At 41.9% G+C, this 26,805-nt stretch overlaps 1 protein-coding gene across 6 annotated transcripts in view; it reads right to left on the reverse strand.

The window, feature by feature from the left end:
* LOC146816667 (adhesion G protein-coupled receptor F5-like) overlaps positions 1-26,805 on the reverse strand; it is a 531,046-nt gene that overhangs the window by 292,742 nt on the left and 211,499 nt on the right. For all 6 annotated transcript variants that reach the window (XR_014962931.1, XM_085610566.1, XM_085610564.1 and 3 more), the window contains exons 2-3: positions 7,167-7,304; positions 1,379-1,442 (exon numbers count right to left, since the gene is read on the reverse strand). Coding sequence is in view for 5 of the 6 variants with exons in the window: in XM_085610566.1 (XP_085466692.1) it covers positions 1,379-1,442; positions 7,167-7,271 (169 nt within the window). In the remaining variant the exon portion in view is untranslated. The remainder of the gene's footprint in view (positions 1-1,378; positions 1,443-7,166; positions 7,305-26,805) is intronic.

The following is a 26,805-nucleotide window of genomic DNA, read 5'->3' on the forward strand; positions in this document are numbered from 1 at the left end:
ATGTGTATATGTATATCTGAACCAGCATTTCTTGCCAGTGAGGCGGATTGGCTGAGGGACTGTATGAGAAACTGATGCACAAACGAAGCAGATGTCTGCATTGTACAATGTACGGATTGTCTCAACAGTAAATACCTTCTTATGGGTCTCCTTTAGTGGAGAGGAGAAATGATAAATCTGTCGTAAAGAATATTGGACGTCCCGTTTCATCCATCTCTCTGTTCTCTTGCCTCATTTACACTTCAAGTAGCATCCGGGTTTCTGATGGCAGAGCCTCAGTCCTCTCCAGCTTCGTACAGTCCCCTCGCTGGCAGACTTCAGAAAGAGACTCAAGACCTGGCTCTTCGACACAGACACAGCATCCAGATACCCCTAGGGGGGACAGTGTTGCACTTTTCAAATGCCATTTGATTGACTGATTAGTTGTCTCTGCCACTGGAAACCCTTAGACAGGGGTCTACAAGGCCATCAGGGTTACATTGTCAGTGGTCCACCCTGGAACTTTAGGTGATTAGTTCCCCTGGGTATAACCCTTGTGCTGGTCGCAAATAGGAAAAAGATGAATTGTGCAGGATATTCAAGCAAAAGACTTCAGCAACTTCAGGCACAGCACCCTCCGATGGTTTTGTACATGGCATCTCCGGATCAAACCAGAGGGAGAGTAGGATGGCTGGCCTTATGCATTTAGATCATGTTGGCTCATGATGTGACTTTGAGTTGTCTTATCTAATGTGAATACCTGTTCAAGTCAACCAATGATATTTATATAAAACAAGAGCCTTATATTCTCCTCATCCAGGTTATCCCGCTTGACATAAACCCGAAACGTCTGTCATGTTCTTGGTGAGTAATTTCATGCTCAGTCTTGAACTGAACAATTATTTCAAAATTAGCAACTCAATACAAGAACAATACTTATTTGCAAAAGACATGACTCACCTCAAGATTATGTAGGACAAACTTGATCTGTAAAAATTGGAGCCATGCCAGAGGTTCATCATAATTTACTATGTAAATGTGGCCCCATTAGATTAACTGTATGCTAATTTATCCTATGAAGATTTCCTAAAAATCTGTCATGGATCCATCCATTGAGGCCAACATTAGACAACCCTAATATCTTTATGGACACATTCGATTATGGTTCCAATGTGCCAAATGGCCTTAGCATCTGAGCCTAGAATACAGGATGTCATTTAACCACATAAAACAATTATGATAATTCCATCATCCTAAAAATGTTGTGACATGTCTGATTCTACATTGGGATTTTTTAGTCTGAAGTTGAATTATAAATGTCCGTAGCCGAAAACGAAAACCAAGAGAAAATGTAAATATTCCAAAAAAGGTATACCAACAACAACCAGTAAAGTTTTACCTGCACGCTTGTGTCGCGATAGGCTTTTTGAGAAAGTATTTTCGATTTTGTTTCCAATGTATGTCTAGGAAAAAATAAAGAAAACACATGGCACGTCAGTGTATATTTTTGCAGAAGCAACGTTTGAAGCAAAGGGCACTAATAAAACATATAATGTCCCAAGCCTAGAATATTGCATAACCAATTTCTTGGCACCTACAGACTATTTCCTGAATTCCATTGGCTTAAGTTGCAGGAATAATGAGTTGACTTGATAGAGAGAACAAGAGACTTAATTGTGTACAGTTTCAATAAGAAAACCCTGACAGGCTTCCGGAGATCACAAGTGAGCAGACAGCACAAAACAGTAGGCAACAATTGAGCTTTAATGGGCAATATTTCAAAGGGTGCTGCCCACTGTTAATTGACTACTATGTAATTATGGGCCCAAGCAGACAGCGAGTGGAAGTAATGAAGGGAAGGGCAAAGAACAGTAGTCTAATTTAACTTGTCTATTTGACATCCCTATGTCACACCTTCACTAATAGTTAGTAGTTAGGGCCAGCAGTATGAGGACTACTGCTCCTATGTTCTTTACATTGGGCATTACTCAGCCACTCTTGTTGAAAATATCTTCTTTGCCATTTTCTAAAATTATAATATTGTCATAAATACACAAGTTGTCCTTCTCATTGAATTAGGTTGCGACTGTACTTACTATAATTGTTTTGTGCTCCAGACACTTGTTGGACATACCCCTCTCACCCTCTGGTAGCTATGGCAAAGAGCAGTCTGGCTTACTTTAAGAGGAAATGTGTAAAGTATTTGTGCAACACTTAAAACAGTATACCAGTGAAAATAACACACCTGGTTAAAATATTGAAGCTTAATTCAATGAACAAAACAAGACCAAAATGACAAATTATCCAATAAGTAGAACTTGAGTTATGAATTCCTAAAGAATAAACTGAAATGTAGAGTTTAAAAGCATAAAGCTCCAACTGGGGTAATCTGGTCACGCTAGACCGGGTCAAATCCAAACATTCAAGCCAACCACAATGGAGCGCAGGTCGGCTAAAAGGGACAAGCCTTATCCCACTGCAAAGTACCTTAGTTGTGTCATCGACACAGCCCAGATGCAAGAAGCAAAAAGGTGATGCATCATTATTAAACCACAGGATGAAGGTGGTGCGCTGTGCAAAATTGAGTGCTCATCAGGAATGGAGGCAATGCGCAGTCTGCGTTGCGATGTACTCGATCCTTGTGGAAGTAACGATGCGTTGTCGTCGCAGTAGATGTGCCGGTTCCGAGAGGCGCAACCGGGTTGATACATGGATTTCTCCTAAAACAGCACTTTATACCCACCTGCAGTTTTGGGTTGTCACCACTTGGCAGGACAAGGCTCACAGATGGCAGAGTCCAGGTGCCGTAGAAGGGTGGTTGGAAGTCTTTGATGTCCCTGAGACTTCAGAACTGGAGGCAAGCCAGCAAGCCCTAGGAGTCACTTTAGTACTGGGTTGGAAAGATGCAAATCCAGTCCTTTGCACTCCCAGGCAAGGAAGGCAGCATGTCAGCACAGCAGAGCAGGAGTCCAGCACAGTAGCAGTCCAGCAAAGTGGCAGTCCTCTCAGCAGCACAGCAGTCCTTCCTACTGGCAGCGTATCCACAGGTGCAGAAGTGTACTCAATTGGCGGTGTCAGAGGTACAGTGCTTATGCCCAGTTGTGCCTTTGAAGTGGGGGGAGACTTCAAAGAGATGCCTTTGAAGTTCACAGAGTCCCTGCCCTTCCTACCCTGGCCCCAGACTTACTACAGAGGGTGTATGTATCCCTTTGTGTGGGGACAGAACACAGCCTATTCAGGTGTAAGTGTCGGCTCCTCACTCCCACCCTGCCCAGAGGGCCTCTCAGGATGTGCATGGCCAATCAGCCACACCGAAGTTCCCTTTGTGTATGGCTGTCTAGAGGCAATGCACACAGCTCAGCTCTCACCCACCCCAGACGTGTATTCAGAGGCAGACAGAAAGCACCAAATGGCAAAAGTGAGAAAATGGCAACTTTCTAAAAGTGCCATTTTCACAATTACTTTTTAAAATCGGACTTTGCCATATGCTCTGATTTCAAATTATGATTACAGAAACACCAACCTTTGGGGTCCCATCTCTTCCCAATTGGAAATTACACTGATAAAATATAATTAAGGCTCCCTGTTTTTCATTTTTACAGATTAATACAGAAAAAAAAAATGTATAGTCTTGTCTGTATTTATTTTTAAATATGGATAAAAACGGAAATTGGGTGCTTTGAGTGATTCTAAATACACTTTGCCATGACTGCCAGGCCAATAACTGTGTGGACTGATAGGTAAAGGTGTTGAAAAAGAAAGGACTTTTGGTAAAGAGGATTCAAACAGCAGTAGATATGCACAAAGCTGATACTGAAATGTGCATATTCTCATACAAGTGCATTGATTTATCTTCTGCAGGTGTTCATATCACTGAAACCTAGCAGACATTCAAGCATGACTGCATAATTATTGGTTAAATAAAAATGGAAATATACCAGTTTCAGCTTTATTTTTCTAAAAAATCCCATAATAAATATGGATAAATACAGATAAAGTTGGAAAAAAATATGGATAGATACAGACAGAAATGTCAAAAAAACAAATACCATAAAACCGGGACCCCTGAATATTATACAGTAATCCCAATGTTGTCCTCTGGGAGAGATAAGCCTTGCAGTAGTGACAAATTAATTTACGAGTTTTTCACTACCATGACATGTGAAACTTAAAAATTAATGTCCTACTTTTTTAGTACACGTCACCCTGCCCGAAGGCGGTCCAGGGCCTACCGTAGGAGTGACTTATATGTATTAAAAAGGAAGGTTTGCACCCGACAAGAGGATAAACTTGTCAGGTTGACATGACAGTTTAAAACTGCATGCACAGGCTCTGCAATGGCATGTTTAAAGAGCTGCTTAAGTGGGTGGCCACTAGTAGAATTTAATTTACAGGCCTGGGCACATGTAGTGAACTTAACTGGGGACTTACAAGTACATTATATATGCCAATTGTGGATAAGCCATTGTTTTAAGAAGACAGCACATGCACTTTAGCACTGGTTAGAGGCGATAATGTGCCCAGAGTCCAAAAGCCAGCAAAAATAAAGTCAGCAAAAACAGGAGGTCTGATGGCAAAAAGTCAAGGGAATCACCACCAAGGATGCCAGGTCTAACATATATTTTCTTAAATAAAAGTAATTAGGAGGTGGCACACTTTCAGCTAAGTTAGGTATATAGTGGAGCTGTTTTTAATGGCGCTGGATGAGAAAAAATGCAGGTTAACAGTAGTAGAATTCTACAGTGGTAAAATTCATTGATTGTCCTAAAGCTGCTTGATAAATTCATGTAACAATATTTTTGCAAATGATATTTAAGACACAATATTTCTTTCAAACGATATTGCCAACAACAATATTCTGACATTCAACAATTCCTATGCCTCAAAACTCACTTTCTCTGTACCTTCCTGCCCATACATAATGCTATTGCTGGCTCTTGCCTCTCACTCTGAATCTCCCTAGGACCATTTATATAGAGGAACTTTCAAGAGTACCTTGTCCCAGTGGAAAGAGCATCCTGCGCCACAGCAAGGGACCAATATGTGGTGGGTCACGTGCATAGTGGTATGGGTGTGTGGAAGAAAGGACCTGCAGTTGGAACTCAGACTGTAAGTGTCAAAGGTTGTAGATAACTCATTCTTTATGTAAGGATTAACCCAACAACCTAGTAGTACCAACCAATATGTATTAGAATTTGGATGAAAGTGTTACCTGCCAAGTTTACTTATTAGAACATGCTCGCTGAGAATCAATCTAGCAGAAAGCCTACAGGAATAAAATTGTACTTACATAAGCAAATAATCCATATTTTTATAATGAATTGGAATAGAAGTATAATACGTCACCCATAAACGGCTTGGAGCCTCCTTCTAAGGAAGCTTGACTGAGAATGCTAGCAGCGCTATTCCGCATAGTGATAATGGTGCAAAGTGATCTAGTGGAACCTTTTGAAATGCACAGTGATGGTGTTGGATGCTGTGTTGAGGTGTAATGGTTTCCAATTTTATGTTATGTAGTAGGATATAATATTATCGGGACTCGAATGGGGTGGTGTAATGTAGTATGAGGCAGTGAGCAGTAAAGTGGCATGGTTAGAAGGGGCGTTTTTTTATCTTGTTGCGTGGTATGGTGCGACCTGGATTTGCATGGGGTGGCTTGGTATGGTGTAGTGTGGGGCTGCGGGGTGTCATACAGTGTGATATTGCATAGTGTGATAAGGTGCCAGGCTGTGATAGTATAAAGAGCCATTGTGCAGTGTTGCTAAATGGTTATTGTTGTCTTATAGTTATGCCATGGTGATAGCTGGTGTTGTATCTTGTGGTAAGATGTACTTGGGTGAGTTATGTGGTGAATTGTTGGTGCAGGGCATAGTTTGGTGCCTTATGGCAGGATTTAGAAGGTGTGTAGTGTAGTGAGTTTAGTGTAGTAAAATGGCATGCGCAGGTTGTCTATTTACTGTCATATGGTGCAGTATTTTGTGGCAAAGTGTGCAATGCTATGATATTGTTAGATATAGCGTTATTTCACGCACTCTTAAATGGTGAGATATGGTCATGCAGTGAAGGGTACAGTGAAATGCTGAGAAATTGTCAAATTGTGATATGCAAGTTGGTGGTTCATTGGACTGATGTATTTACTTCAGGAATGTGGGTTTGACCTCATGGTCACAGGTTTATGTTCTGGTTGTTCAGCTCAGCAATCCATCCTTTTAAGGTTGGTAAAATGAGTACTATGAAGGTGGATAACTATACGCAGCTGTTATCCAGTGCCACGATTCCCCAAGGGGAGAAGCTGTGCTTTAAAAATTCATGTTATATTGTGGGGAAATGTGGTCTTTTGTGGTTCTGTTGCAATTTGGAGTACTGGTGTGTTTGTTGTACAGTGTGGCATGGTGTGATGTTCTATAGTGTTATGCTGTGGATAGATGGGGTGTGTAATGTCAAATAGTGCGATGTGGTGTAATGTATTTTCTACAGTGTGGCACAATATGATCGTGTGTGGTAGAGAGCGAATTGTGTGGTTTTGCATGATTTGTTGTGTGCCATGTCGTGTAGGGTTGTGTTATATGGTGTGAAATAGTGGTGTGGTGTAGGGTGATGCGTATTTTTTAGCATTCATATTGTATGCTTTGATATGACGCGATGAAGTTTAATAAAGTGGAATAGTGTATGAGGTTATGGCAGTCTTAGCTTTTTTGATGTGACTGGATAAAGAAGAAGGATAAATAAATGCATTTCTTAGTGGCAAATCTGTTTATAACGTTGTCATGGGTTGACGTTTCTAATTTGATGTGTTCTGTCCTGGAGGAAGTTAGCAGCACATAGGAATTGTTTAGGAGATGTGGAATCTAAACAGGCTTTTCAGGGGTGTAGTGGATGGCATTGTATTTAACAATGGTAAGGAGCTCTGTATATTGGCTTCGACTAATGCTGACTGAGGTACACCGGGATATTGTTGCTTTTTTAATTTACTTTCTCTTCTTGACAATTCCAGGCATGAGCCATTTTGTTTACACCACCAGAGTTTTAACAAGAAATGCAATGAAGATCCTAATGTGAGTCCCACTGATCCTCTCTATGTTGGTGCATGATTTGTTTATTAATGCAACAGAACAGTCTACAAATGTGACAAGCAAGAAATACATTTTGTAGTATTGCTGACATAATTAATAATTTCCTTCACTCACCATAGGATAGAAAAGGGATTCTAGACTCCATTCTAAAGCACTTGCAGATGATGTAATCATGAGAAGAAATAGAGGGCAAGATACCACAATCCAAAGGAACCGCATTTCTGTTGATCCCACAAAGTATTATTGATGACACTGAAACACAAGAAAACAAAACTGTATTAAATAAAAGTTCCTGTTTCTTTGCTGCCAAAGTGAGGCATTGACAAGAAAATAGCATATAGGCAAAAGCATAATGTTTGCAAAAAGGAGTTGTTTCCTAGGTGCCAATTATGGGTAGGGTGGGTTTGGTGTGGAGATAGAGGCTGGCTGAGTCTACAAATCAAGCTGTCTGCATTACAAGCAATCCCCTAATAACGGTAATAACTGGACCCCTTTTTCAGAAGAAATTCCACATGGTATTCCATTTTTGGGGGGGGGGGGAGGGATTAGCTCTCATTTACCACGTGCTTTGAGCGGAGGATAAATAGCAGTAGGAGCCAGTGAGAGGCAAGGTGCACGCCGAGGGAAAAGGGGATGTGGCCTGGTGGTATGAGCATTATGTGTTCCTCCGGTGACTTAAAAGGAAATCTGGGTGCAGGAACAACAGGAAACAAGACATAAGGCAAAGTGGTATCCGACTTCAAAATACCACTCTACTCCACCTGTATTCTGGGCCATAGTGGCTTCAGGATAGACTATGGTCACCTCTCCCATCCTTTCCACTGCAGTCCACAGAACTGCTAACATCAACACAAGTCTTCCCACAGAGACGGCCAGATAGCAGTGCTTTGTGAGGGGCAGGCCTGAGTTGCTTTATCAGGGAGAGGACTTTCAGTGGAGTGGAGAAAGTAAAGTTGGTAACACGATCTATTTCAAATTCATATATTTCATTCAATAGTTTTTAGATGATCAATGTAGAGGCTAAAGGGTGACGCAAGACATGGTTTACTGGCTTCCATAAGCTGGGTTAGAAGTATTCGTTTTATGTCATGCTAGCTCCACCAGGGTAGTACCAAGGAGTTTGATCTCTGCTATCTTCCCCCATTCGTAGGCCGAGTAACTTTATCATATTTGCTGGTTAAGCCTAGAAATGGTGGACCATATTCTGTAAATGTGCCCCAATGTATTTCTAGTACTGAACCACTGCAACCCATTCACTTCCACAAAAGCAGGGTTAGCATGCTGTTATACTTAATATGTGTGTCCTACCCTAAATGGAAGACATGGGCAGTGATCTTTTTTGGTGAGTATAGAAAAAATTGCATTAAAATCCTTTTGAACTAAAAAAAACAAAAAACTTTCTGTAGGTAACTTCACTACAATTACATTTATTTCACAACTTTGCATTGAATTCAGGACCAATTTGAAACTTACAACCTTGAGATGTAGTTTTGACAGAGTTATTCCACAGTTGACTAGGCTATTCGTCTTTATTGCTTTCAATCATAAGTTAGTATTGATTACTGACCTAAGTGGGTGAAAGGGTGGGAACCTTCAGACATGTTGGGCTGTGTTTTGGACACTTTGGACCCTCAAGAGGAACTTCAGGAAGAAGTTCCAGAAGTTGGTAGCAACTTTGGAAAATAAACTCCATAAGATGACCGACTCAACCGCGAGACCCAAGCCGGCTACCTTCAACTGCGACCGGCCCGGATTCCAGGTTCATCCCTCTGAAGAGCCCCGGAGGTCCGACTTGTAGAGTTTGACTTGGAGCTCTATGAAAGTCTAGCCGGCAAATCCTCACTGAATCCGGACTAGTGAAGAGCATCTAGGGAGCTTGGCAGAAAAATCTCCAGAAAAGTCTCTAATTCCGAAGGTAAACGTTTGACCAAGGCCTACTGCGTGGGGTATCGGAGCAGGGCTCCATCGCAATTGGCCCAGAACTTTGACTTTGTCCCAGGCAAACAGGACCAGATGTCCTAGATTAAGTCTATAGGCTTTTAAGCACTATGGAGTGGTAATTCTTAAAAAAATCATATTTCCAGCTCCCTACATTGGATTTGTGTCGTTTTGGTGTCATTTTAAGATGAAAATATTACCCATTTCTAATAATTGGTGTGGGATTTGTATTGTGTGTTGTGTCTTAATTATTCACAGATTGTGTTTTTAAATGCTTTACATACCTGTCTCCTAAAATAAGCCGGCCTCCTCGCACCCAAGCTATCAAGGGTTGAGCATGGGAATAATTTAGAGAGACCTATACTGAGCCCTAGATCATGTTAGTGGTCTTATTGCCAATGGTAGATACATATTTACCATAGCTATTAACCAACTTTGCAACAATACCACGCCTCACGTAATCTAAGGTGTGTGTTTTTTTAATTGGTGCCTTAACGATTTAATATTTTAAGTGGGTAACTACATGCTGAACTAGTATTTTTGCTTGAGTCCAACATGTATTGGAATGTAGTGCACATCATGCCTTGGTAAATTGAAATTCCAAGAGCCTGGATCTGCCTGGACAAAATTGAGAGTCTGCGTTCATTACAACATTTCTCAGAATTGTGAATCCTGTACATACTCCAGTTTGCACATAGATCGGATTTCACCCCCGAGGTCATTGGTATGATTTGTATTAGAGCGAGAGACTCTCAAGGGGCTGCAAAGGGACACGTTTTGCATTTTAGAAGCCAACCCAAATACAAGTGTGACTTCTAAGCACAGGTTTTCATACATCAATTTCTCATACTTGAAGCGAGTTTTGGTTTGATCACTAATACTCAACTAAAACTAAAATTCGTTCGGCGCACATATGAAAGAGTACTTCTTCACCACATACTTACAACCATATCAGCAATATTTTAAGTGTATCCATATCCTAGGAGTATAATGCCAAAAAATGTTATGTCATACTAATGTTATGTATTCATAATGTCCCTTCCCCAGAAAGAAATGCTTACTGTAGGACTGTGGAACGGTGTGTGGAGAATATCCCTGAATGTCATTTATTGTAAATTTGCAGGAAAGGGTAGTTTGACAACTACAGGAACTGAAATTCAAATTTTGAACTTCTATTGTTAGGGCACAAGAGAATAAAGTCCTCATTACATTTGAACATATAACGGTAATTAGGATGAAAAAAGAAGTTGCTACTCAAATCAGGATTACAACTTTTACACTAATATAGGACTTTTTCGCCACACAAATGTCGACAAGTAAAACCTGGTGGGATTGGAGAGGGGAGAATACAGTCTGTACTGAATTTTGGAACTTGGAACAGGATAAAACATGCGTTATTCAACATGTGTTATCCCCCATTATGAGAAATTGGAAATGGGTGGTAAAACATCACCTGGTAAATAAAACACCAGCACTGGGGGCAATAATACTTCACTAAATAATAGGCCTTCATAAGGAGGACCGAGGACTATTAAACTTAGTGTGCACCAACGTTTGCTAGGATTAAATTGAACTTCAGTCTTCTTTACTAACAGCTTTAAGAAGGCCTAACTCATTTTAAAAGACAGCAACACAATTCCCACATGAAAAATGTGCTTGTTTATGCTTACACATTCCATGCTTTTTACCTAAATCACACCCAGTATGTAAGACGCATCTATAAAAAGTTTGACCTTTGGTACAATGCCAGGACTGAAATTTGTATTTTATTCTGTACTTCCACAAGCATGTTTACAGTGGCGGGTGACAATTGTGCCAAGTGGAGAGGCAGGCAAATGAGTGGTGGGTTGGTGAGAGCATAAAATAAACACATTTTTAAAATAAAGCAAATAAAACACTACTTGCCGTGCTTGCTGCATCCTCCTCACTTGGGTCCTCTTCTTCCGACGTGACGTCCAATCATGGCTGCTCTCATGCAGGAGAGGAGCGTCAGGATTGGCGAGAGCGGCCTCTATCAGAGCTCACAAGAGCACTGCAGGATCTGGCTTTCTCCAACCCGGCTGTCTCAAGACAACTGGGTTAGAGGGGTTTAAAGTGCACATGTGTGGCTGGCCACAGCAAGACGACTGGCCAAAGAGACATGGGCACTTCAAACAAGTGCAAAGGCAGTCCACCCTCCTCCCTGCTGTTGCCATTCAGCAGGCCCCGCCCAGCCCCCGTCCTGACGGCCCCGTGCCCCCGGGGAGGGGGCATGGGGAGAAGCGACCACCACAGCTGGGGCGATCCACAGGAAGGGCCAAGCTCGCGTCCAGTCGCCGCCGCCCCGGAGCAAGTTCAGAATGGGGTGATGAGAAATAAAATGGTAATTAAATAACTTCTTCGCATTTTATTTTTCGTCTCTGGGGCATTTCATTGGAGCAATGCTCCTCCGCTATTACGGAGGAGCCTCCCCTGCACGTTTATCATTCATTATATCTTGAGGATTGGAATTTATTGTACAGTAGTGTAGGGCATCTACAGGTATTTGTGGATTAAGCCATTGTGAATAAAACAATCTTAGCATAAACGTCTAGTATGCTTCCGGACTTAATATTGCACTGTTTTGAATTCGGTTTGTATTTTACCCTCAACCATCATGCTCTTCAGGCAGATTTGGACCAGGCCTTCATTCCAATTAGAGGCACAATAATAGAATAAATAGGTATGGCATTACAGAAGCCAGTATTGTTGGGAAACATTTATATTAAGGTTACACACCTAACATGGTTATCTGAGCTTGACAATAAAAGTCTAGATCAAGGAATGATCAATGGTTAAAGTAGGGCCATAGAGAATTGTTAAGAATTCCCTTCCTTTGCTTTCAGTGCCTGCTGAGCTCGGGCTAACAGCACATTATACACAAGGATCCGGAGTTAAGGTGCAACTTATTTTTAAAACTGAAAAAAGCCTGCCAAAAGGTGCATTGTGTTAATGATCATTTCTGTTATCTGTTGTGATCTATAGAACACAAGTTGAAATCCCAACAAAGCCAATTCAACCCTCTATCCTTCTGAGGCTGATACATTGAGTAATCATTTTTGTTATTTATAAAGCAAAACTGCATATAAAGCAGGAGCAAAATTACTAATATTATCGATGTGGATCAGCTTCAATCTCTGCCATTTTTTTAAAGGTAGAGAGGAATAAAAACTAAGCAACTGGAAGAATGTCTCCTAATGGTGTATTTTTTAAAGTGTTAACACTCCCTGCGTAAATAGGAGCAGCATCTCTGGTTTCGACTTTGAGAAATCTAATCTATTTTCTATTGGGATTTTCTGGGTGAAATAATCAACTACAAAGCCTGTTTAAATACCAATGAATCGTGATGGTAGTGGCCATTGTTCTTTATGAAACCAGAAAGTTAGTTAGTTCTTGTTTCCTGAATACAGAAAATCAAAAAAGTATACAAGTCATGACAAAACTACAAAAATGGCTCTTGGGTTTACCCACACATTAATCCCCAATAGATGCTGTTGTAAGGCACAATACAAAACAGTTTTGCCACGTAATCAATAATAGTGTGTATACAGAACCTGCTACATCATAATGGTGTTAACAGAATAGAGTGCCACACTTTTCATCCTCTTTGATAAAACCACATGGAAAAAGAGTATATGTATTATTAGAGGTTAGAGTCACTGTCACACACTGCTTAGAAGTTTATCAAAATCCTTCCAAGTGCCTTCTAGAGCAAGGTAGTTTTATTGCCTTCCCTCGAGTGTTGAAACACAGCCAGTGCTGCGTAGCCCTTAACACTAGAGTTCCGTTCTTTTGAACAGTTCAGGAGGGCAAAGCGTCTCTTGGCGGTCCAGGACTTGCTGCTCCTTGTCTGTGGTCTAGTGCCCCACAGCACTCATCCAGTGCAGACGTATGGCTCTGGAATACCTTCATCAGCTTCATCCCAATTATTTTCAGTGAGAAAAATGCAAGTACTCCTGAGGCCGGGCTTACATCCACCCCAACCACCCCCAATAAAGCAACAGTGGGGAGCCAAGGGCAATGGCCAATGAGTCAAGGGAGCCGCGGGTCAAAAAAGTTTGGGAACCACTGCTCTGGAAGCTTGTTTATACATTCCATCAGGGTGATTTCACACACTTTATCCCAGTTCTCCCCAGTGTATTCTGGTAAATGCAGTTCAAGGTTGTCCATAACGCAATGGTTTTTTGTGATGGCTTGAGTGTTGAAACACAGCCAGAGCTGTGCAGCCATTGACACCAGTATGCATTGGGAGGACTAGGTCAGATGTGTGTAACCAGTGTGCGCCTGCACCCCCTTAAGGAGAAACAGAGTATTTCACACTGGAGAGCGCACTCTTTTTTCCGATAGTGACTTTAATCTACTAAAATGAATTCATATTCAATGTGGCAACTCATCTAATGTTGTGAGTCTAAGTATGTGCGTTATAAATAAGCGTTTAATAAACAGACCTACCTCTTGTCTGTAAAACAAGTGACAATGGAATATACGGTTAGACTTTTCTAAAAATGCAATAATTTGATTTTCAAAGGTATAACTTCATTCTATTAGTGGAATGTGTAGACAGTGTTTCGACCCAGGGCAATCAACAGGTCATTATCAGGACAGGGATAGTTAAATGAGCAAAGGCATGGCTTAGCACTTTGAAAGGTCAATTAAATTAAAAACCTGGGGTCAGATTAACAAGCACCTTGCGCCACTTTAGTGTCACTATTAACATGGGAAAAGGGACGCAAAAGTGGCGCAAGGGGCTTGTAAATCTGCCCCACCCGAGGTGAGGCCTGTATAACGACTTTAACCCCCTAATGGCTGTGAAAATCAGCTATTAGGAGCGTCTGCGTCAGAGGACCACTGTAAACTGGGAGAAACTATGGATCATTCGAAGCGCCAAGCTATGCCCTTGCTCATTTAATTATCCCTGTTCTGATGATGAATGGAGAAATGCCTTAGGAATTCAAATAATTGAATTTGTAAAAAGTCTAAAAATATATTCCATTGTCGATTTCTTGTTTTAAAAAACTCTGTATTGTATAGCCTGTATTCACTGTGTGATTGCTTGAGCACTTCTTCAATACAATTTTATATTTCTTCTATTTTCCTGATGAGTAATGTAAATATACGTGTTCTGTTGATAATTAATAAGTGGGCCCACTGTCCTGTTTGTTTCCGGATTGTGTTTGCCTAAGCAGCTCGGCTCTTTTTTCATTGCTTGAAACTCTGACTAGTAACATTCCTACATTATTGACTGGTACCTCTGCTGTGTATATGTATAGTACTGCCCCTGGTTCAGGTACCGTTTGGGCTGCCCCTGTGGTGTACAACAGTATCACATTGCATCATATCCGTAAAGTAATCATTTTTTGTTACTTTTCACTGAATCAGCCTTTTTTTATTTTCCATTAATTTAAGCTCGTGGCAAATTTCACCACTCAGGCCTTGGCCCACCATCAGCACCTTAAATATATTCCACCATGTTTTCATACCATAGAAACTATTTCAGAACTATAATGAAGGCTCTCTTGTCATCTGACCCTCGCTTCACATAGAAACAAAACAGGAATATAATGAAGGCTGCCTTGCATTTCTTATAGTTCTGATATAGAAACAAACGCAGGTCTATAACGTGGACTCCACAAATGCAGGACCACCAAGTGGACTCCCGTGCCCTTCAAACTTCTGTTTACAAAGAAACGAAAACAGGAATAGAATGAGGCTAAAGAGCATTTGATATAATCCTGCTTTTGCTTCCAAATCAAAGATCCAAACATGTAGAACTTTAATATGCGAAAGCATAATAAATACACAGACACGCACTTGTGCATTCCTCCGTTTTCACTCATTACAACATTAAAGCCAGGCATATTAGCTTTGCCAGTGTTTGTTTACTTTTGGAATGAATGTGCTTGTGGGTTACAGGGTAAGTGATCGGTAGGTCTATATGTCTCAGACATACACACATTAAAAACATATGTGCCTATCCTTGGTTTTCATGATTTTCATACTGAGCTGTGTTTGTGTGTGACTTTGATGTGGGAGGGGGCCAAATTTAGGTGTGAGTGCTTAAAAAACTTAAACAGGTACAGCCACTCAAGCATCCCAAAAATGTGTCAGTCGGTTCTGCATTGTTGTAACTTTTTAAAACTTAAACTAAGATGGAGGGTGAGTCCACCACTCGGACTGATCTAAGACCAAGCATCCTGTATATGCGAACTCACAAGTCTTAGGGAGATGGAGCAACAATAACCTTTGCCTCTGACAAACATTTCTCAGAAGTATCACCCCTTCCGACGGCGCTTGTTGTTGCGACAGCTGCTGAACACAAGATCTTTTGATAGATTCATGGATCTATTCATCGTTTGGGTAATTAAGAAATGTTATTTTCATTAAAGTAAAACATCCTGGCTGGCTACACACTAGCTAGAACCCCCTGAGCATGAAGACGCTGCAGTTTCACGTCACGTTAGCCATTATTCAAATTGCTGAGCAATAGCCGTCATCCTTCGGTTCAGCAATTGATCTGCATTCTTGTCTATTGACGGGGAAAAATTCAAAAAAACTATTTTTATAGCAAGTTTAACAGGTTGGATTGCACGCAGTCGATTGTGGCATATTAAATAATATTGGGCTGCAGTAATTTTGTTTGTGTCAGTGCATGCACGCCCAAGCTTCAGGGCGCTAAAGAAGAGTATATCAGTAATAACAAGCATTTGCAATGCAATCGGTCTCGCCTTTGGGACCTTATATGTATTTAGCTATGCAGCACATTAGCCTGGGTGCTGAAACATCTACTGTTCTTTAACATGGTGGAAAGTAAGCACCAAACTGCGTGACACGCCAGGTATGGGAACGCATGGAGAGAAATATTGCCTTTCAGCAGGAAATGGTATAGTCCAAAGCTCTGTTTTTAATATAAAATCAGGGCCTTCGGTGGTCATATCACTGAAAATACAAGATTTTACAACAAATATTATTGTCTACAGGTGCTCGTGGAAGACAATTTGTCGACTGGAATCTAGAGAATGCTAAAGTGATTCTGGCATTTTATTGACCTCTGCTAGTAGTTTTCTATCAAGAAAGTTAAATAGAGGCAGTTGCCAGAAACATTTTAAAAAAGAAAGCCCCTCAGCAGAAAGCAATTCTGGTATTTTACTGACCTCTACTGGTCCTTTTTTATTAAGACAGTTAAATAGAGGCAGTTGAACAGAAAAAAAGTCCCTAAGCATAAGCAGACAAGTCCTAGGGCTGATCTCCAGAGCCCACAAACTACATGCACATAAAGTATATACAAGAGGTCTCGAATGCTCGACCTAACAAGGCACCCTAAATACAAAGAAACAAAGAAGAGGCTACCCTTCAAATCGCAAGAGACGTGACTCAGTACGAGTGGTATTGTAATGACTCTTTAAAACAATGTGGTTTCCTGCAGAAAAAGCTACACAACAACATAGCAGTAGATGAGTACTCATTAGTAAACGGGGAGAGGCACATACTTTAATAGTAGCTTGGAGAATAACATACACCTCCTGGGGGAAAGATAGTAGCACAAGCACAGTAGGAAAGAATACACACAGAAAGACAATATATATATATATATATATACACATATACATATATTCACTGAAAAAACCATAGGTTTCAGGGGTGTTCTAGTTACCTGGACGTTTCACTTCTACAGAACCATTGAAAATCCCCCGTTATAGTTAGTTCAGCTAACTATAACTCGCGCGCCCGCAATGCACTGCTGATGACGTCACATATTACATCACTCATGACATGGTCAGTGACATCACTCATGACATCACTAATGACATCTCAAATGACATCACTGATGACATCACTGATGACATCATCCAGTGAATGTGTGTTTTTCTGAAAATTAAATATGTTTTATATATGTATATCTCAAGGTCGATGGAAGAATAAATGGGTGTATAAGTGTCTAAATGGATGATTTGTTTTTGAAAAATTGATTGTATAACTGACTGATTAAGTGTATCATAGTGAATACATGGCTTAGTGAGTAATGTTTAAATATGTAAATATCTGTATCAGTCTCTCACTTTGTGTATAAGTGGCTGCATGGGTTGGTGAATAGCTACATGGGTGTCTATATAGGTTATTAGTTGGTTTTTTGAGTATCAGTCTGAGTGTCTGCATGGTTCGGTGGGGGGTATTACGTAGTGCATAGGTGCATGAATGAGTGACTCACTCTTTGTATGTGTTGAAGACAGCATGTGTGCAGGACTGTATGGGTGGATGAGTGTGTACATGGGTGTGTTAGTGAGTGAATGACTGTCTCAATAGTGTCTTTATGAGTAACTACATATGTTTTAAACTAGTGTATGTGACTATTGGTGTATATAAGTGAGTATACTGAGAGTGAGAGATTGAAAGAGTTCCTGTATGAATAAGTATGTGTTTCTATAAGTGATTGTTTAAAAAACTAAGTATGTGTAAGTTTCCGTAGAAGTAAGTGTGGTGGTGTGTGTGTATAACTGTATATGCAAATAAATGTATGTTTGATTCTTTATTAGCAATGTGACTATGTGTGTGAGTAACTCTATGGATGAGTGGCATTGTGTAACAGGATGTATAGGTGTATGAGTACATATGATGAGTGAATACATGTATGAGTGACTGTATAGGACTGTTGGTGAATGAGTGGATGTGTAAGACGATCTTAGAATTACTGAAGAGGTTGTTGTAACTGGTATTGGTATGTCCATTGTTTTGAAAAGTTTAGTCTCTATTTTTGAATGAGTGTATCAAAGGTTATATTAGGGTGAGAGGAGGTCTGCCACTCTATCACAAGGATGATGTCATCAGTGATGTCATTTGAGATGTCATCAGTGATGTCACTGACCATGTCATGAGTGATGTAATATGTGACGTCATCAGCAGTGCATTGCGGGCGCGCGAGTTATAGTTAGCTGAACTAACTATAACGGGGGAATTTCAATGGTTTTCTAGAAGTGAAAAGTCCAGCTAACAAGAACACCCCTGAAACCTATGGTTTTTGCAGTGAATTTCTGAGGTTTTTTAAATGCTAATTCCCAACTATAACGTGCCTGAAACCTATGGTTTTTTCTGTGAATTTCAAAGGTTTTTTAAATGCTAATTTCTAACTATGCCTACAGAGATAGGACATGTGAAGAAAGAAGAAAAAATGCACAGAAAGAACAAAAAGAAGTGCAGAAAGAAGCAACAGAAGTCCTCAAAGACGAAGAAAAGTGCAGGAAGAAGGATAACGTGCAGAAAGAACAAAAAGAACAGAAAGAAGCCTTGTTGCAAAATCATCCTGTACCCTCAACTTTTTCAGACGGATACTGGTGGTAACTGAGTCTGACTAACCAGTCCTAGAGCCAGTGCTATGTTAAAAGACACTTAGAATACAGTGAAAACACCTATATACACTAGGGAACATTATGCGTTGGGGTCCCCCTGTGATTAGCATGACCTCCTCTGTAAGCCCCTAGTATATATTAGGGCAGGGGGATTAAAACTACCTCTTAAAACAGGCCACAGGGTGTTTTTGCACACGTTAACTCAGGCCCCGTCCCCTCCCTTCACCACTGTGTAAACATGCCCTGTGTCCGTTTTTAGTTGGGAGATTAAGTTCATTTGAATCCTGAGGGTCCCTAGGGTCCAACTAGCCCACTAGGTACCTCCAGTAAGTGCCACAGAGCTGCGTTGCAGAGAGGTGTAAAAAGTGGCACGGCCTGGGCCACCTCTCTGCAATGCAGCTCAGTGGCGCTTACTGGAAGCACTTGGTGGGCTAGTTAGCCCCCAGGGGCCCTCAGTATTGAAGGAAAATTATATCCCCAATTTAAAACGTGCCATAGTGCGTGTTTGCACACGTCACCTCAGGCCCCGTCCCCTCCCTTCACCACTGTGTAAACGTGCCCTGTGGCTGTTCTAAGTTGAGAGATTAAGTCCCCTTGAATCCCTGTGTCCGTTTTTAGTTGGGAGATTAAGTTCATTTGAATCCTAAGGGTCCCTGGGGTCAAACTAGACCACTAGGTACCTCCAGTAAGCGCCACAGAGCTGCGTTGCAGAGAGGTGTAAAAAGGTGCTTGGCCTCAGAACACCTGTCTGCAGCGCAGCTCCCTGGTGCATACTGGAGATGCCTGTTGGGCTAGTTGGCCCTCAGGGACCCACAGTATTGAAGAGGAATTAATTCCCCAACTTACAACTCGCCAGGGGGCGCGTTTGCAGAGTGCTGCAAGGAGGGGGCGTGGCCTCCGGCACGATGCCAGTCTTTATTTATTTTAATTTTTTAAGAAGGGGGGATGTGTGGTTCCCCTTCTTATTCTAATTTATTGGCCCTGATGACCCCATCCCCCAGGGTCAGTCTCCTAATTATATTTTTTTGACCCCAATCCCCAGGGCCGGCCACTGTTTTTTATTATTTTTAAAAAATATATATTTATAGACACACCTAGGACATGCTGGACAAACCGTACGTACCTATCACCATGACGATTTGCGTGATATTCATTAAAAGGCGACTATGCATACAATGAATCCACGTGGAATGTATTTACACCACTAGTGAAGCTCTGACATGTCTGATGCCCTACCGTGCCTAATCCCCGGTAGACACCCTTGTCGTTTATTTATACAAACATGGGTAGCTATTGACGGGCACATTTAATACACATGCACACCAAGCCATTCAAAGGGGATTCGACAAAAACTCGACCAAAACTATGCAAGAAACCCCCCTCATGGTTAATAAAACACACATCCACTGCCGGATGTGTAATACTTTTTATTTTACTCTCTGGAAAGGGGACGAACATCACTTGAGAGTCACAGCGCGCTCCTGGCAGAGCCCAATGCTGTGTTACACCCACCATTGCCTGCCGAGTGCCACACACCTCTGTGTTGTATTCCACTAGCTAGTGCATATGCTATGACACTCTCTAGCCCATGTGCACTGTAACACCACCCCGTGAATATGTCATGCCACACTTGTCTTCACACGGGTTATATTGCCCCATCTAACGTGCCTTCCTCGATGCCTATGTTATAACGCACAGTGCTATGCCATACATATTACAATCTGGGATCCATATCTTTGTCACAGTGCATATGCAACGTTACACTCTCCAGCACATATTTTATATTACAACTTTAGAGACTAGTTAGGTTACACAACACTGCCCTGTGCATATTACACTCCAAGGCGCATTTCGCATAGCACGCGCTAGTGCCTGTGCTATCTCGCGCTCTCCAATGAATCTGTCATTGCGCACAATTGGAGAGGTGTGGCTCACTGGTTAGAGGCGGCAGACCCGTAAGCAGAGGACGGCCCGGGACCAGGGTTCGATTCCCGACGCGGCAGGGTCGTGGACCAGGGTCAGCGGGCTCGATAATTCTCGCCTCGGTGCCTACTCCAGTCAGGGACCACACTCGGCAACTCTGGGCATTAGCTTGCCTCATCTTCACAACGGCCCCCCCAGACCGCCGGGGATGCTTGGTCGCACCTTAGAGATACCCATTAGGGACCATCTCTCAGGGTGAGCCAGGACGGGTTCCCCAGCGGTCGAAGCGTGGAGATACTCCTCCGGGAGTCGATTCTAGCGCTATATAAACCCACAATTAAATTAAATTAAATTAAATGTATTGCATATTATATTTCACGCCCGGTTCATCTTATATCACACTTTTTGGTGCATAGTTTATACCATACACTATATCTAGTTTTCATTTTCAATCGTGCTCTCGGGACTATGTTCTATATAACACTGTGTTCACCTACCCTTTTCACGGGCATTACATTTTGCAATAGGGGGTGGAGGGTCAGGGGGTGTTACTGCCAAGTGAGCCCCGAGTCACAGTCACAAACGTCCTCTTCTTCCTGAATAAAAGTGAGATTATGCTGCATACTTGTTCATATTTTAAGTAGTTCGCACAGACACACGTTTTAAAAACAATAAAGTTCCTAATACCCGCCTTCTCTGAACAGTTAGCTTGCTGCCCCATCCCCCTCCTCCCTATCCTCTGTTGTGTGAATCCATGAACTAGCCTCCTCCCTCCTGCCATGCATGGTCTGATGTGCTGCCACTGCCCTCAATTTAGTATGATGTACCAGTCCACTCCTCCTGCCCTCCATTGCCCAATTCTATGCCCCATCATTGACCTCCTGCTTAAACTCTGTGCTTAGCTTGCTGCCCCTATTTTCCTTCCCCCTGCCCTCCGATGTCTTTGTGCATGCCCCTGCTCCATCCTTTTTGACCACCGTGTTCCATGGACCTGCCACTCCGATCTACTCTGAGTGTTCTGTTGAGCTGCCACTCCCCTCCCACCTGCCTAGCATTGTCAGATGACTGTAACCTGTCCCTGCCACCTCCACCCTGCCTGTCCACATGCCATGCCCCTACCCTCTTCCTCCTGTCCTACATGGTCCATTGTACTGCCACACCCTTCTGCCCTCCCTGGTCTGTTTTGCTGCAACTGCTCCTCCTGCCTGCCCCGTGCGGTCTGTTGTGAGGCCCCTTCCCCTGAACTTTGTCTGTGCACAGGTCCTGACCCTCCCTTCTATCCTCCATCGTCCTTTGTGCATGCCCCTCCACCCTCCTTCTTGCCCATCATAGCCATTGTGCTACCACTAACCCTCCCACTTGCCATGCATGGTCTTCTGTGCTGCCATGGCCCCTCCCACCTTCCCTGTGTGGTCAGTTAGCTGCCCCTGAAACCCTCCCACCTTCCCTCCATGGTCTGTGTGTATGCCATCACAGTCTCACTGTTGCTCTTCATGGTGTGTCTTGCTTCTAGTGCCCATCCTGCCTGACCTCCATGGCTATCTTGCTGCTCCTGCCATGCCCCCTTGCCTCAGCCCTCTGTTTACATGTGCAGACCCCTACTCCCTCCCTCCTGGCTTATCTGTTCCATTGTAATGCCCCTGATCCATCCCTCCTGCCCTTCATGGTCTGTTATGCTGCAGCTTTCTCTCCTGTCTGTCCATTATGGTCCTGCCTCTTGCCCCTCTGTTCTCTGTTGTCCATGTGCATGGTCCTGTCCCCTCCCTCTTGCTTTCTATGGATTGTTGTGCTGCACTCCCGTCCCGCATGCCCTGTGTGGTGTATTGTGCTGCTGCAAACCCTGATGCCTGCCCTGCAGGGTCAGTTTGGTGCACCTCTCCATGTCCCTCCTGTCCTCTGTTATCCAAGTCCATGTCCCTACCCCATTTCCTTCCATGATCCAATGTACCATACTTGCGAACATTTTGAACTTGGTAAGAGGGAGATTTTGAAAAAAAACTGGGGTATTGATTTTCCCCTTTGAGTTACATTGAAAAAGAGGAGATTGTAGACAGGAGACAGATAAAATAAAGCCCATTTGAGCTTAAAAACATTGGACGTTTCCTGGCTGAATCGGGACTGTTGGCATGTATGGTTGTACTACCATTGCCTCTTCCTTCTGCCCACAATGGTCTATTACATTGCCACAGCCTCTCTTGCAAGTCCTGTATTGTTGGTTTGTTGCCCCTGCCCCCCTTTCCACTGCCCTCCATAGTCTGTTGTGCTGCCACGGCCCTTCCTGCCTGCTCAGTGTGGTTAAATTGTTGCCTTTGCACCCTCCTACCTGCCTTCAATTTTCAGAGTCCGTACCCCTGGCCTCTGCCTCTCAACAGTATCCTAATGAACAACTAGATTGCTAACATTCTATATTTATTACAAAAGTGTGGAACGCCTGACGTCATCTTGATGTAATCAAAACTGTAATACCTAGAGCATTTCCTTTAGAAATTACATATATGAGATGGTCTTATTGGCATCAAAGTTATGGTTAGTGCTCTAAAAGACTAAAACAAGGACATATTTTCTGAGTTTTCAAATAGCGAGAAAGCACTTTTAAATTATTTGTTACCTTTATGTTTTTTTATCCAGTTGACCACTTTATTAAATGTTGCACTTAGGGGAGAGGATGTGGTGTTACTTCCAGAACTGCAGACTTTGCAACTGGGGAACCAGGATGGAGTTTCTGCTTCAGCTCGACATTGTGATTCTGGTCAAATCACTTAGTCTCCCCATGTCTACAACCAAAATGAATTTGTTCTTCTGTGATGTAACCAATGCTCATGTAAAGCACTCCAATACCTGACAAGTCTGCACTATATAACACTGCAAAAACACCAAATAATAAGTGTTTTGCACACTTCTGTCATTGGGCTATATTTGGGCTACATCTGGGTGATTTTGGGCTACATTTGGGCTCTTTTGTCTCCGGTGGCCATCTTGGCAGATTTATTTGTTATGAAGTTCCCTAATTTCCTCATGTACTGCAGTCTCCTCAGTAGGAAATGCTTTCAGTTTTTTACTTTGATTCCATCATGAAGGTATTCAGATATGTCACACATTTGCCATAAATTCTGCATGTTAGCACTCTAGTTGCTCATTAGATCACTGTAGTAAAGCTACTGTTCACCATGGAAGTCTGCTCCTGGTATTAAAAGTGCATGTTTCAGTCTGCATGTCAGAATTTTTTAATGAAATAGGAGGATTTGAGAAGTCACTCAAAATGTGCCCTCATTTTCTTTCTTTAGCATTAATCATAATTTCTATGGCAAAATGAACCCCCTCATTGTGTTCCTTTTTAAATTAAATGTTTTAAGTGTTACCAGTTTATACCAATCAAGATGGCTTCAGGTGGGCCATACTTTTGTCATAATGAAGACAGTAAGCGCTCTAGCTGTTTTTAAGAACACTCTGGGACATTCTGTCATTGGGCTATACTTGGGCTACATCTGGGTGATATTTGGGCTACATTTGGGCTCTTTTGTTTCTGGTGGCCATCTTTGCAGACTTATTTGGTATGAAGTTTCCTAATTTCCTCATTTACTGCAGTCTCCTCAGTAGGAAATACTTTCAGTTTTTTACTTTGATTCCATCAAGAAGGCATTCAGATGTGTCACACATTTGCCATAAATTCAGAATGTTAGCACTCTTTTTGCTCATTAGATCACTGTAGTAAAGCTACTGCTCACCAGGGAAAACTGCTGCTGGTATTGAAAGTGCATGTTTCAGTCTGCATGTCAGAATTTTTTAATGAAACAGAAGAGGATTTGAGAAGTCACTCGAAATGTGCCCTAATTTATCTTTCTGCAGCACTAATCATACTTTTTATGGAAAAATGACCCCCTCATTTTGTTCCTTTTTAAATTAAATGTTTTAAGAGTTACCACTTTAATCCAAGCAAGATGGCTTCAGGTGTGCCATACGTTTATCATAAGTAGGACTGTTAGCGCTCTAGTTGTTCTTTGGAACACTCTGGGAAGCTGCAGTAGAACTCAAAGGAATCAACTGACAGTCTCTGCCCTTGTTGGATGTACATGTTTTACTGAGAATGTCAGACTTCATTCCCACATGACTGAGAAAGATAATGTGAATTTACAGAAAATAAGCTCTCAGTTTAGCTTATAGATCACCTTCCAAACCTCTGTGGGAAAAGTATTAGAACATATTTTTCTCTCAATCATGATATCCCAGCAGAAGGCTATTTCACATGGTGAAATCACCTTAGAACATACCACAATTCCTAAAATGAGTATGGTACCATCAACAAATGTAACTAAAGTCTTAAAACCTTCTATTAACTGCAATGCTTTTTAATGAGGTGCTATCATGTATATTGGTCCCAAGATGGCTGCCAACACTTCTTGGATGAAGTGCTGACAGCCAAACAGATCTCAGGATGAGATGTGTGGTTAGGCTCCGCCCACATATATATATGATTTTACTTTTGATTTTCTCAGGAACTACTGAACAGATTGACACCAGACCTGCAAAAGGCACATCCCTGACCTGAGGACTACCTCTCTGCCAAATTTCAAGTAATTCTGTTCAGCCGTTCGGGCTGTACCTTGGACTAAAGGTCCCTATGGAAAATTGCATGGGGAAAACGCGTTTTGGGACCCCCCTTTTTTCTCAGCCCCCGCTTGACGAATACCCCCGAGACTTTCAGGGTAGGAGCGGAGCGCCCCACCTATTTTGAAAATTTCGCGAGGATTCGTCAACCGGGGCCAAAGTTATTCCAAATAGAATGTTGCGGATTTCCTATGGAAACACGGTCCTAACTATAACTATCTACTGGCGACTGCCAGTAGATTATATATATATATATATATATATATATATATATATATATTGAAGAGGGGGAGAAAGGCAGTATAAACACTGTGGGCCCAGATTCACAAAGGGACGTACGACTTGCAAAGTTACGAGTGCGTATCTCCGCATTGCAGTGCTCTGTGCAGAGACTCTGCCCCGAGAGAGGAGGCTCCACACTAGCAACTTTATGAGTCAGTAAGTCTCCCTGTGCATCGGGCCTTGTATGAGAAGAAAAACAGACCACATTCACTTGAAGGAGTGAGAGACAAACTAAGGGGCAGATTTTCTAACAATTTGCCCCAAAATGTACAATTGGGTGGGGAAAAGGCAACATTAAAAGGTACTGGCCAATTCACATATATTTTTGTATACCTAAATATTACATATTTGTTCAATGTTTTGAGTATTATGTGCAGTTTTTCTACATTTTTACACCACGCAGCACAGCAACCAACACAGCTTTGCTATGTTCTGTGAATGAGAGAGAGCAGAACAGCACATTTTATAGTAAGATGTAGCATTGTTTTCCATTCTCCCGGTGCAGGCACACTTTAGGTTGCTATGAGCCAACACATGCCCTCTTGCACCATGGTGCAAGGATGTGTGTGTTATATCAGACAATGGTTTTATACTGGAAGTGTACCTGTGCAGTACAAAATATTGTGCTTAGACATAGTTTAACACTTTCCCCACTTAGTATGTGTGATTTTCAGCAGAGCACAAATGCAATGTTGGAAATGTTTGAAGGAATAAAAACATTTTGCCAAATTACCAGCAGTCTCCAAAAGCCATTATCTTTTCGCACCAAACCCTATCTAAGAATGTTAGGGAAACTTTTGTGTGCAATAAAGTAAACCCCAAATGAATAGTTTATGCCAATTTGCGTCAGTTTTGTGCTACAATTCCGGTGCAGATTGTTAATAAATCTGCACCTTTATTTATACGAAGATTCAGGCAAAGTGACATTTTCAATCATATACAGCAGTGAAAAATCCACTTGTGTGTCTGATTTTTACATAGTCATTTATTTAGAGTGTGACGTGGAACTATTGGTGGCCATTGAAAATGTTGTAAGCTCTCACAAAGCAATCAACATACCCAATAAAGTTTTCAAGTTAATTTATATTCCTAAATGTATCACTTATTGCCCATTTTACAGGGGCCTCATATTGCCTAGCAATGGGAAAAGATGCCTATTAGGAGTACCCTCTTAATTCTGAAGGTGCCAGTAACAGAATTTACATGTCCTATTGCAATTATGAGATCCATAGATTTACTGCAGATCCCTGGTTTTCTACCCAGATAGTTCAGCTCAGTACCCAATATGAGAAAAAAAAAAGTATTGCTGATGCTCGAAGCTTTGCTCAGAAGCTGTGGCCTGTGAAATCAAAGTTGGTTCTCCTAATACTAAGGCAGGTAGTGACAGTGGCAACTCCGCCACTAATGCAGAAGAGCGTCACCCCACTGCTCTTTGAGCAACGCAAAGAATAAAAAATAAAATGATAATAGCAAGACGTTATTATCATTTTATTTTTCTATGCGGGACTCAGAGCCGGGTCGGGGCTGAGTGCGCCAGAGCAAGGAGTGATTTGCACTCCCTAAGTGTGCATAAATCTCGGGCCGGCCAAACAGTCAAGGTCACTTAGCATTTTCTCCAACTGGCTGTGTTGCACAGTACGGCAAAG

Source organism: Triturus cristatus, chromosome 6 (genome assembly GCF_964204655.1).
Source record: "Triturus cristatus chromosome 6, aTriCri1.1, whole genome shotgun sequence".
Lineage (NCBI taxonomy): Eukaryota > Metazoa > Chordata > Amphibia > Caudata > Salamandridae > Triturus > Triturus cristatus.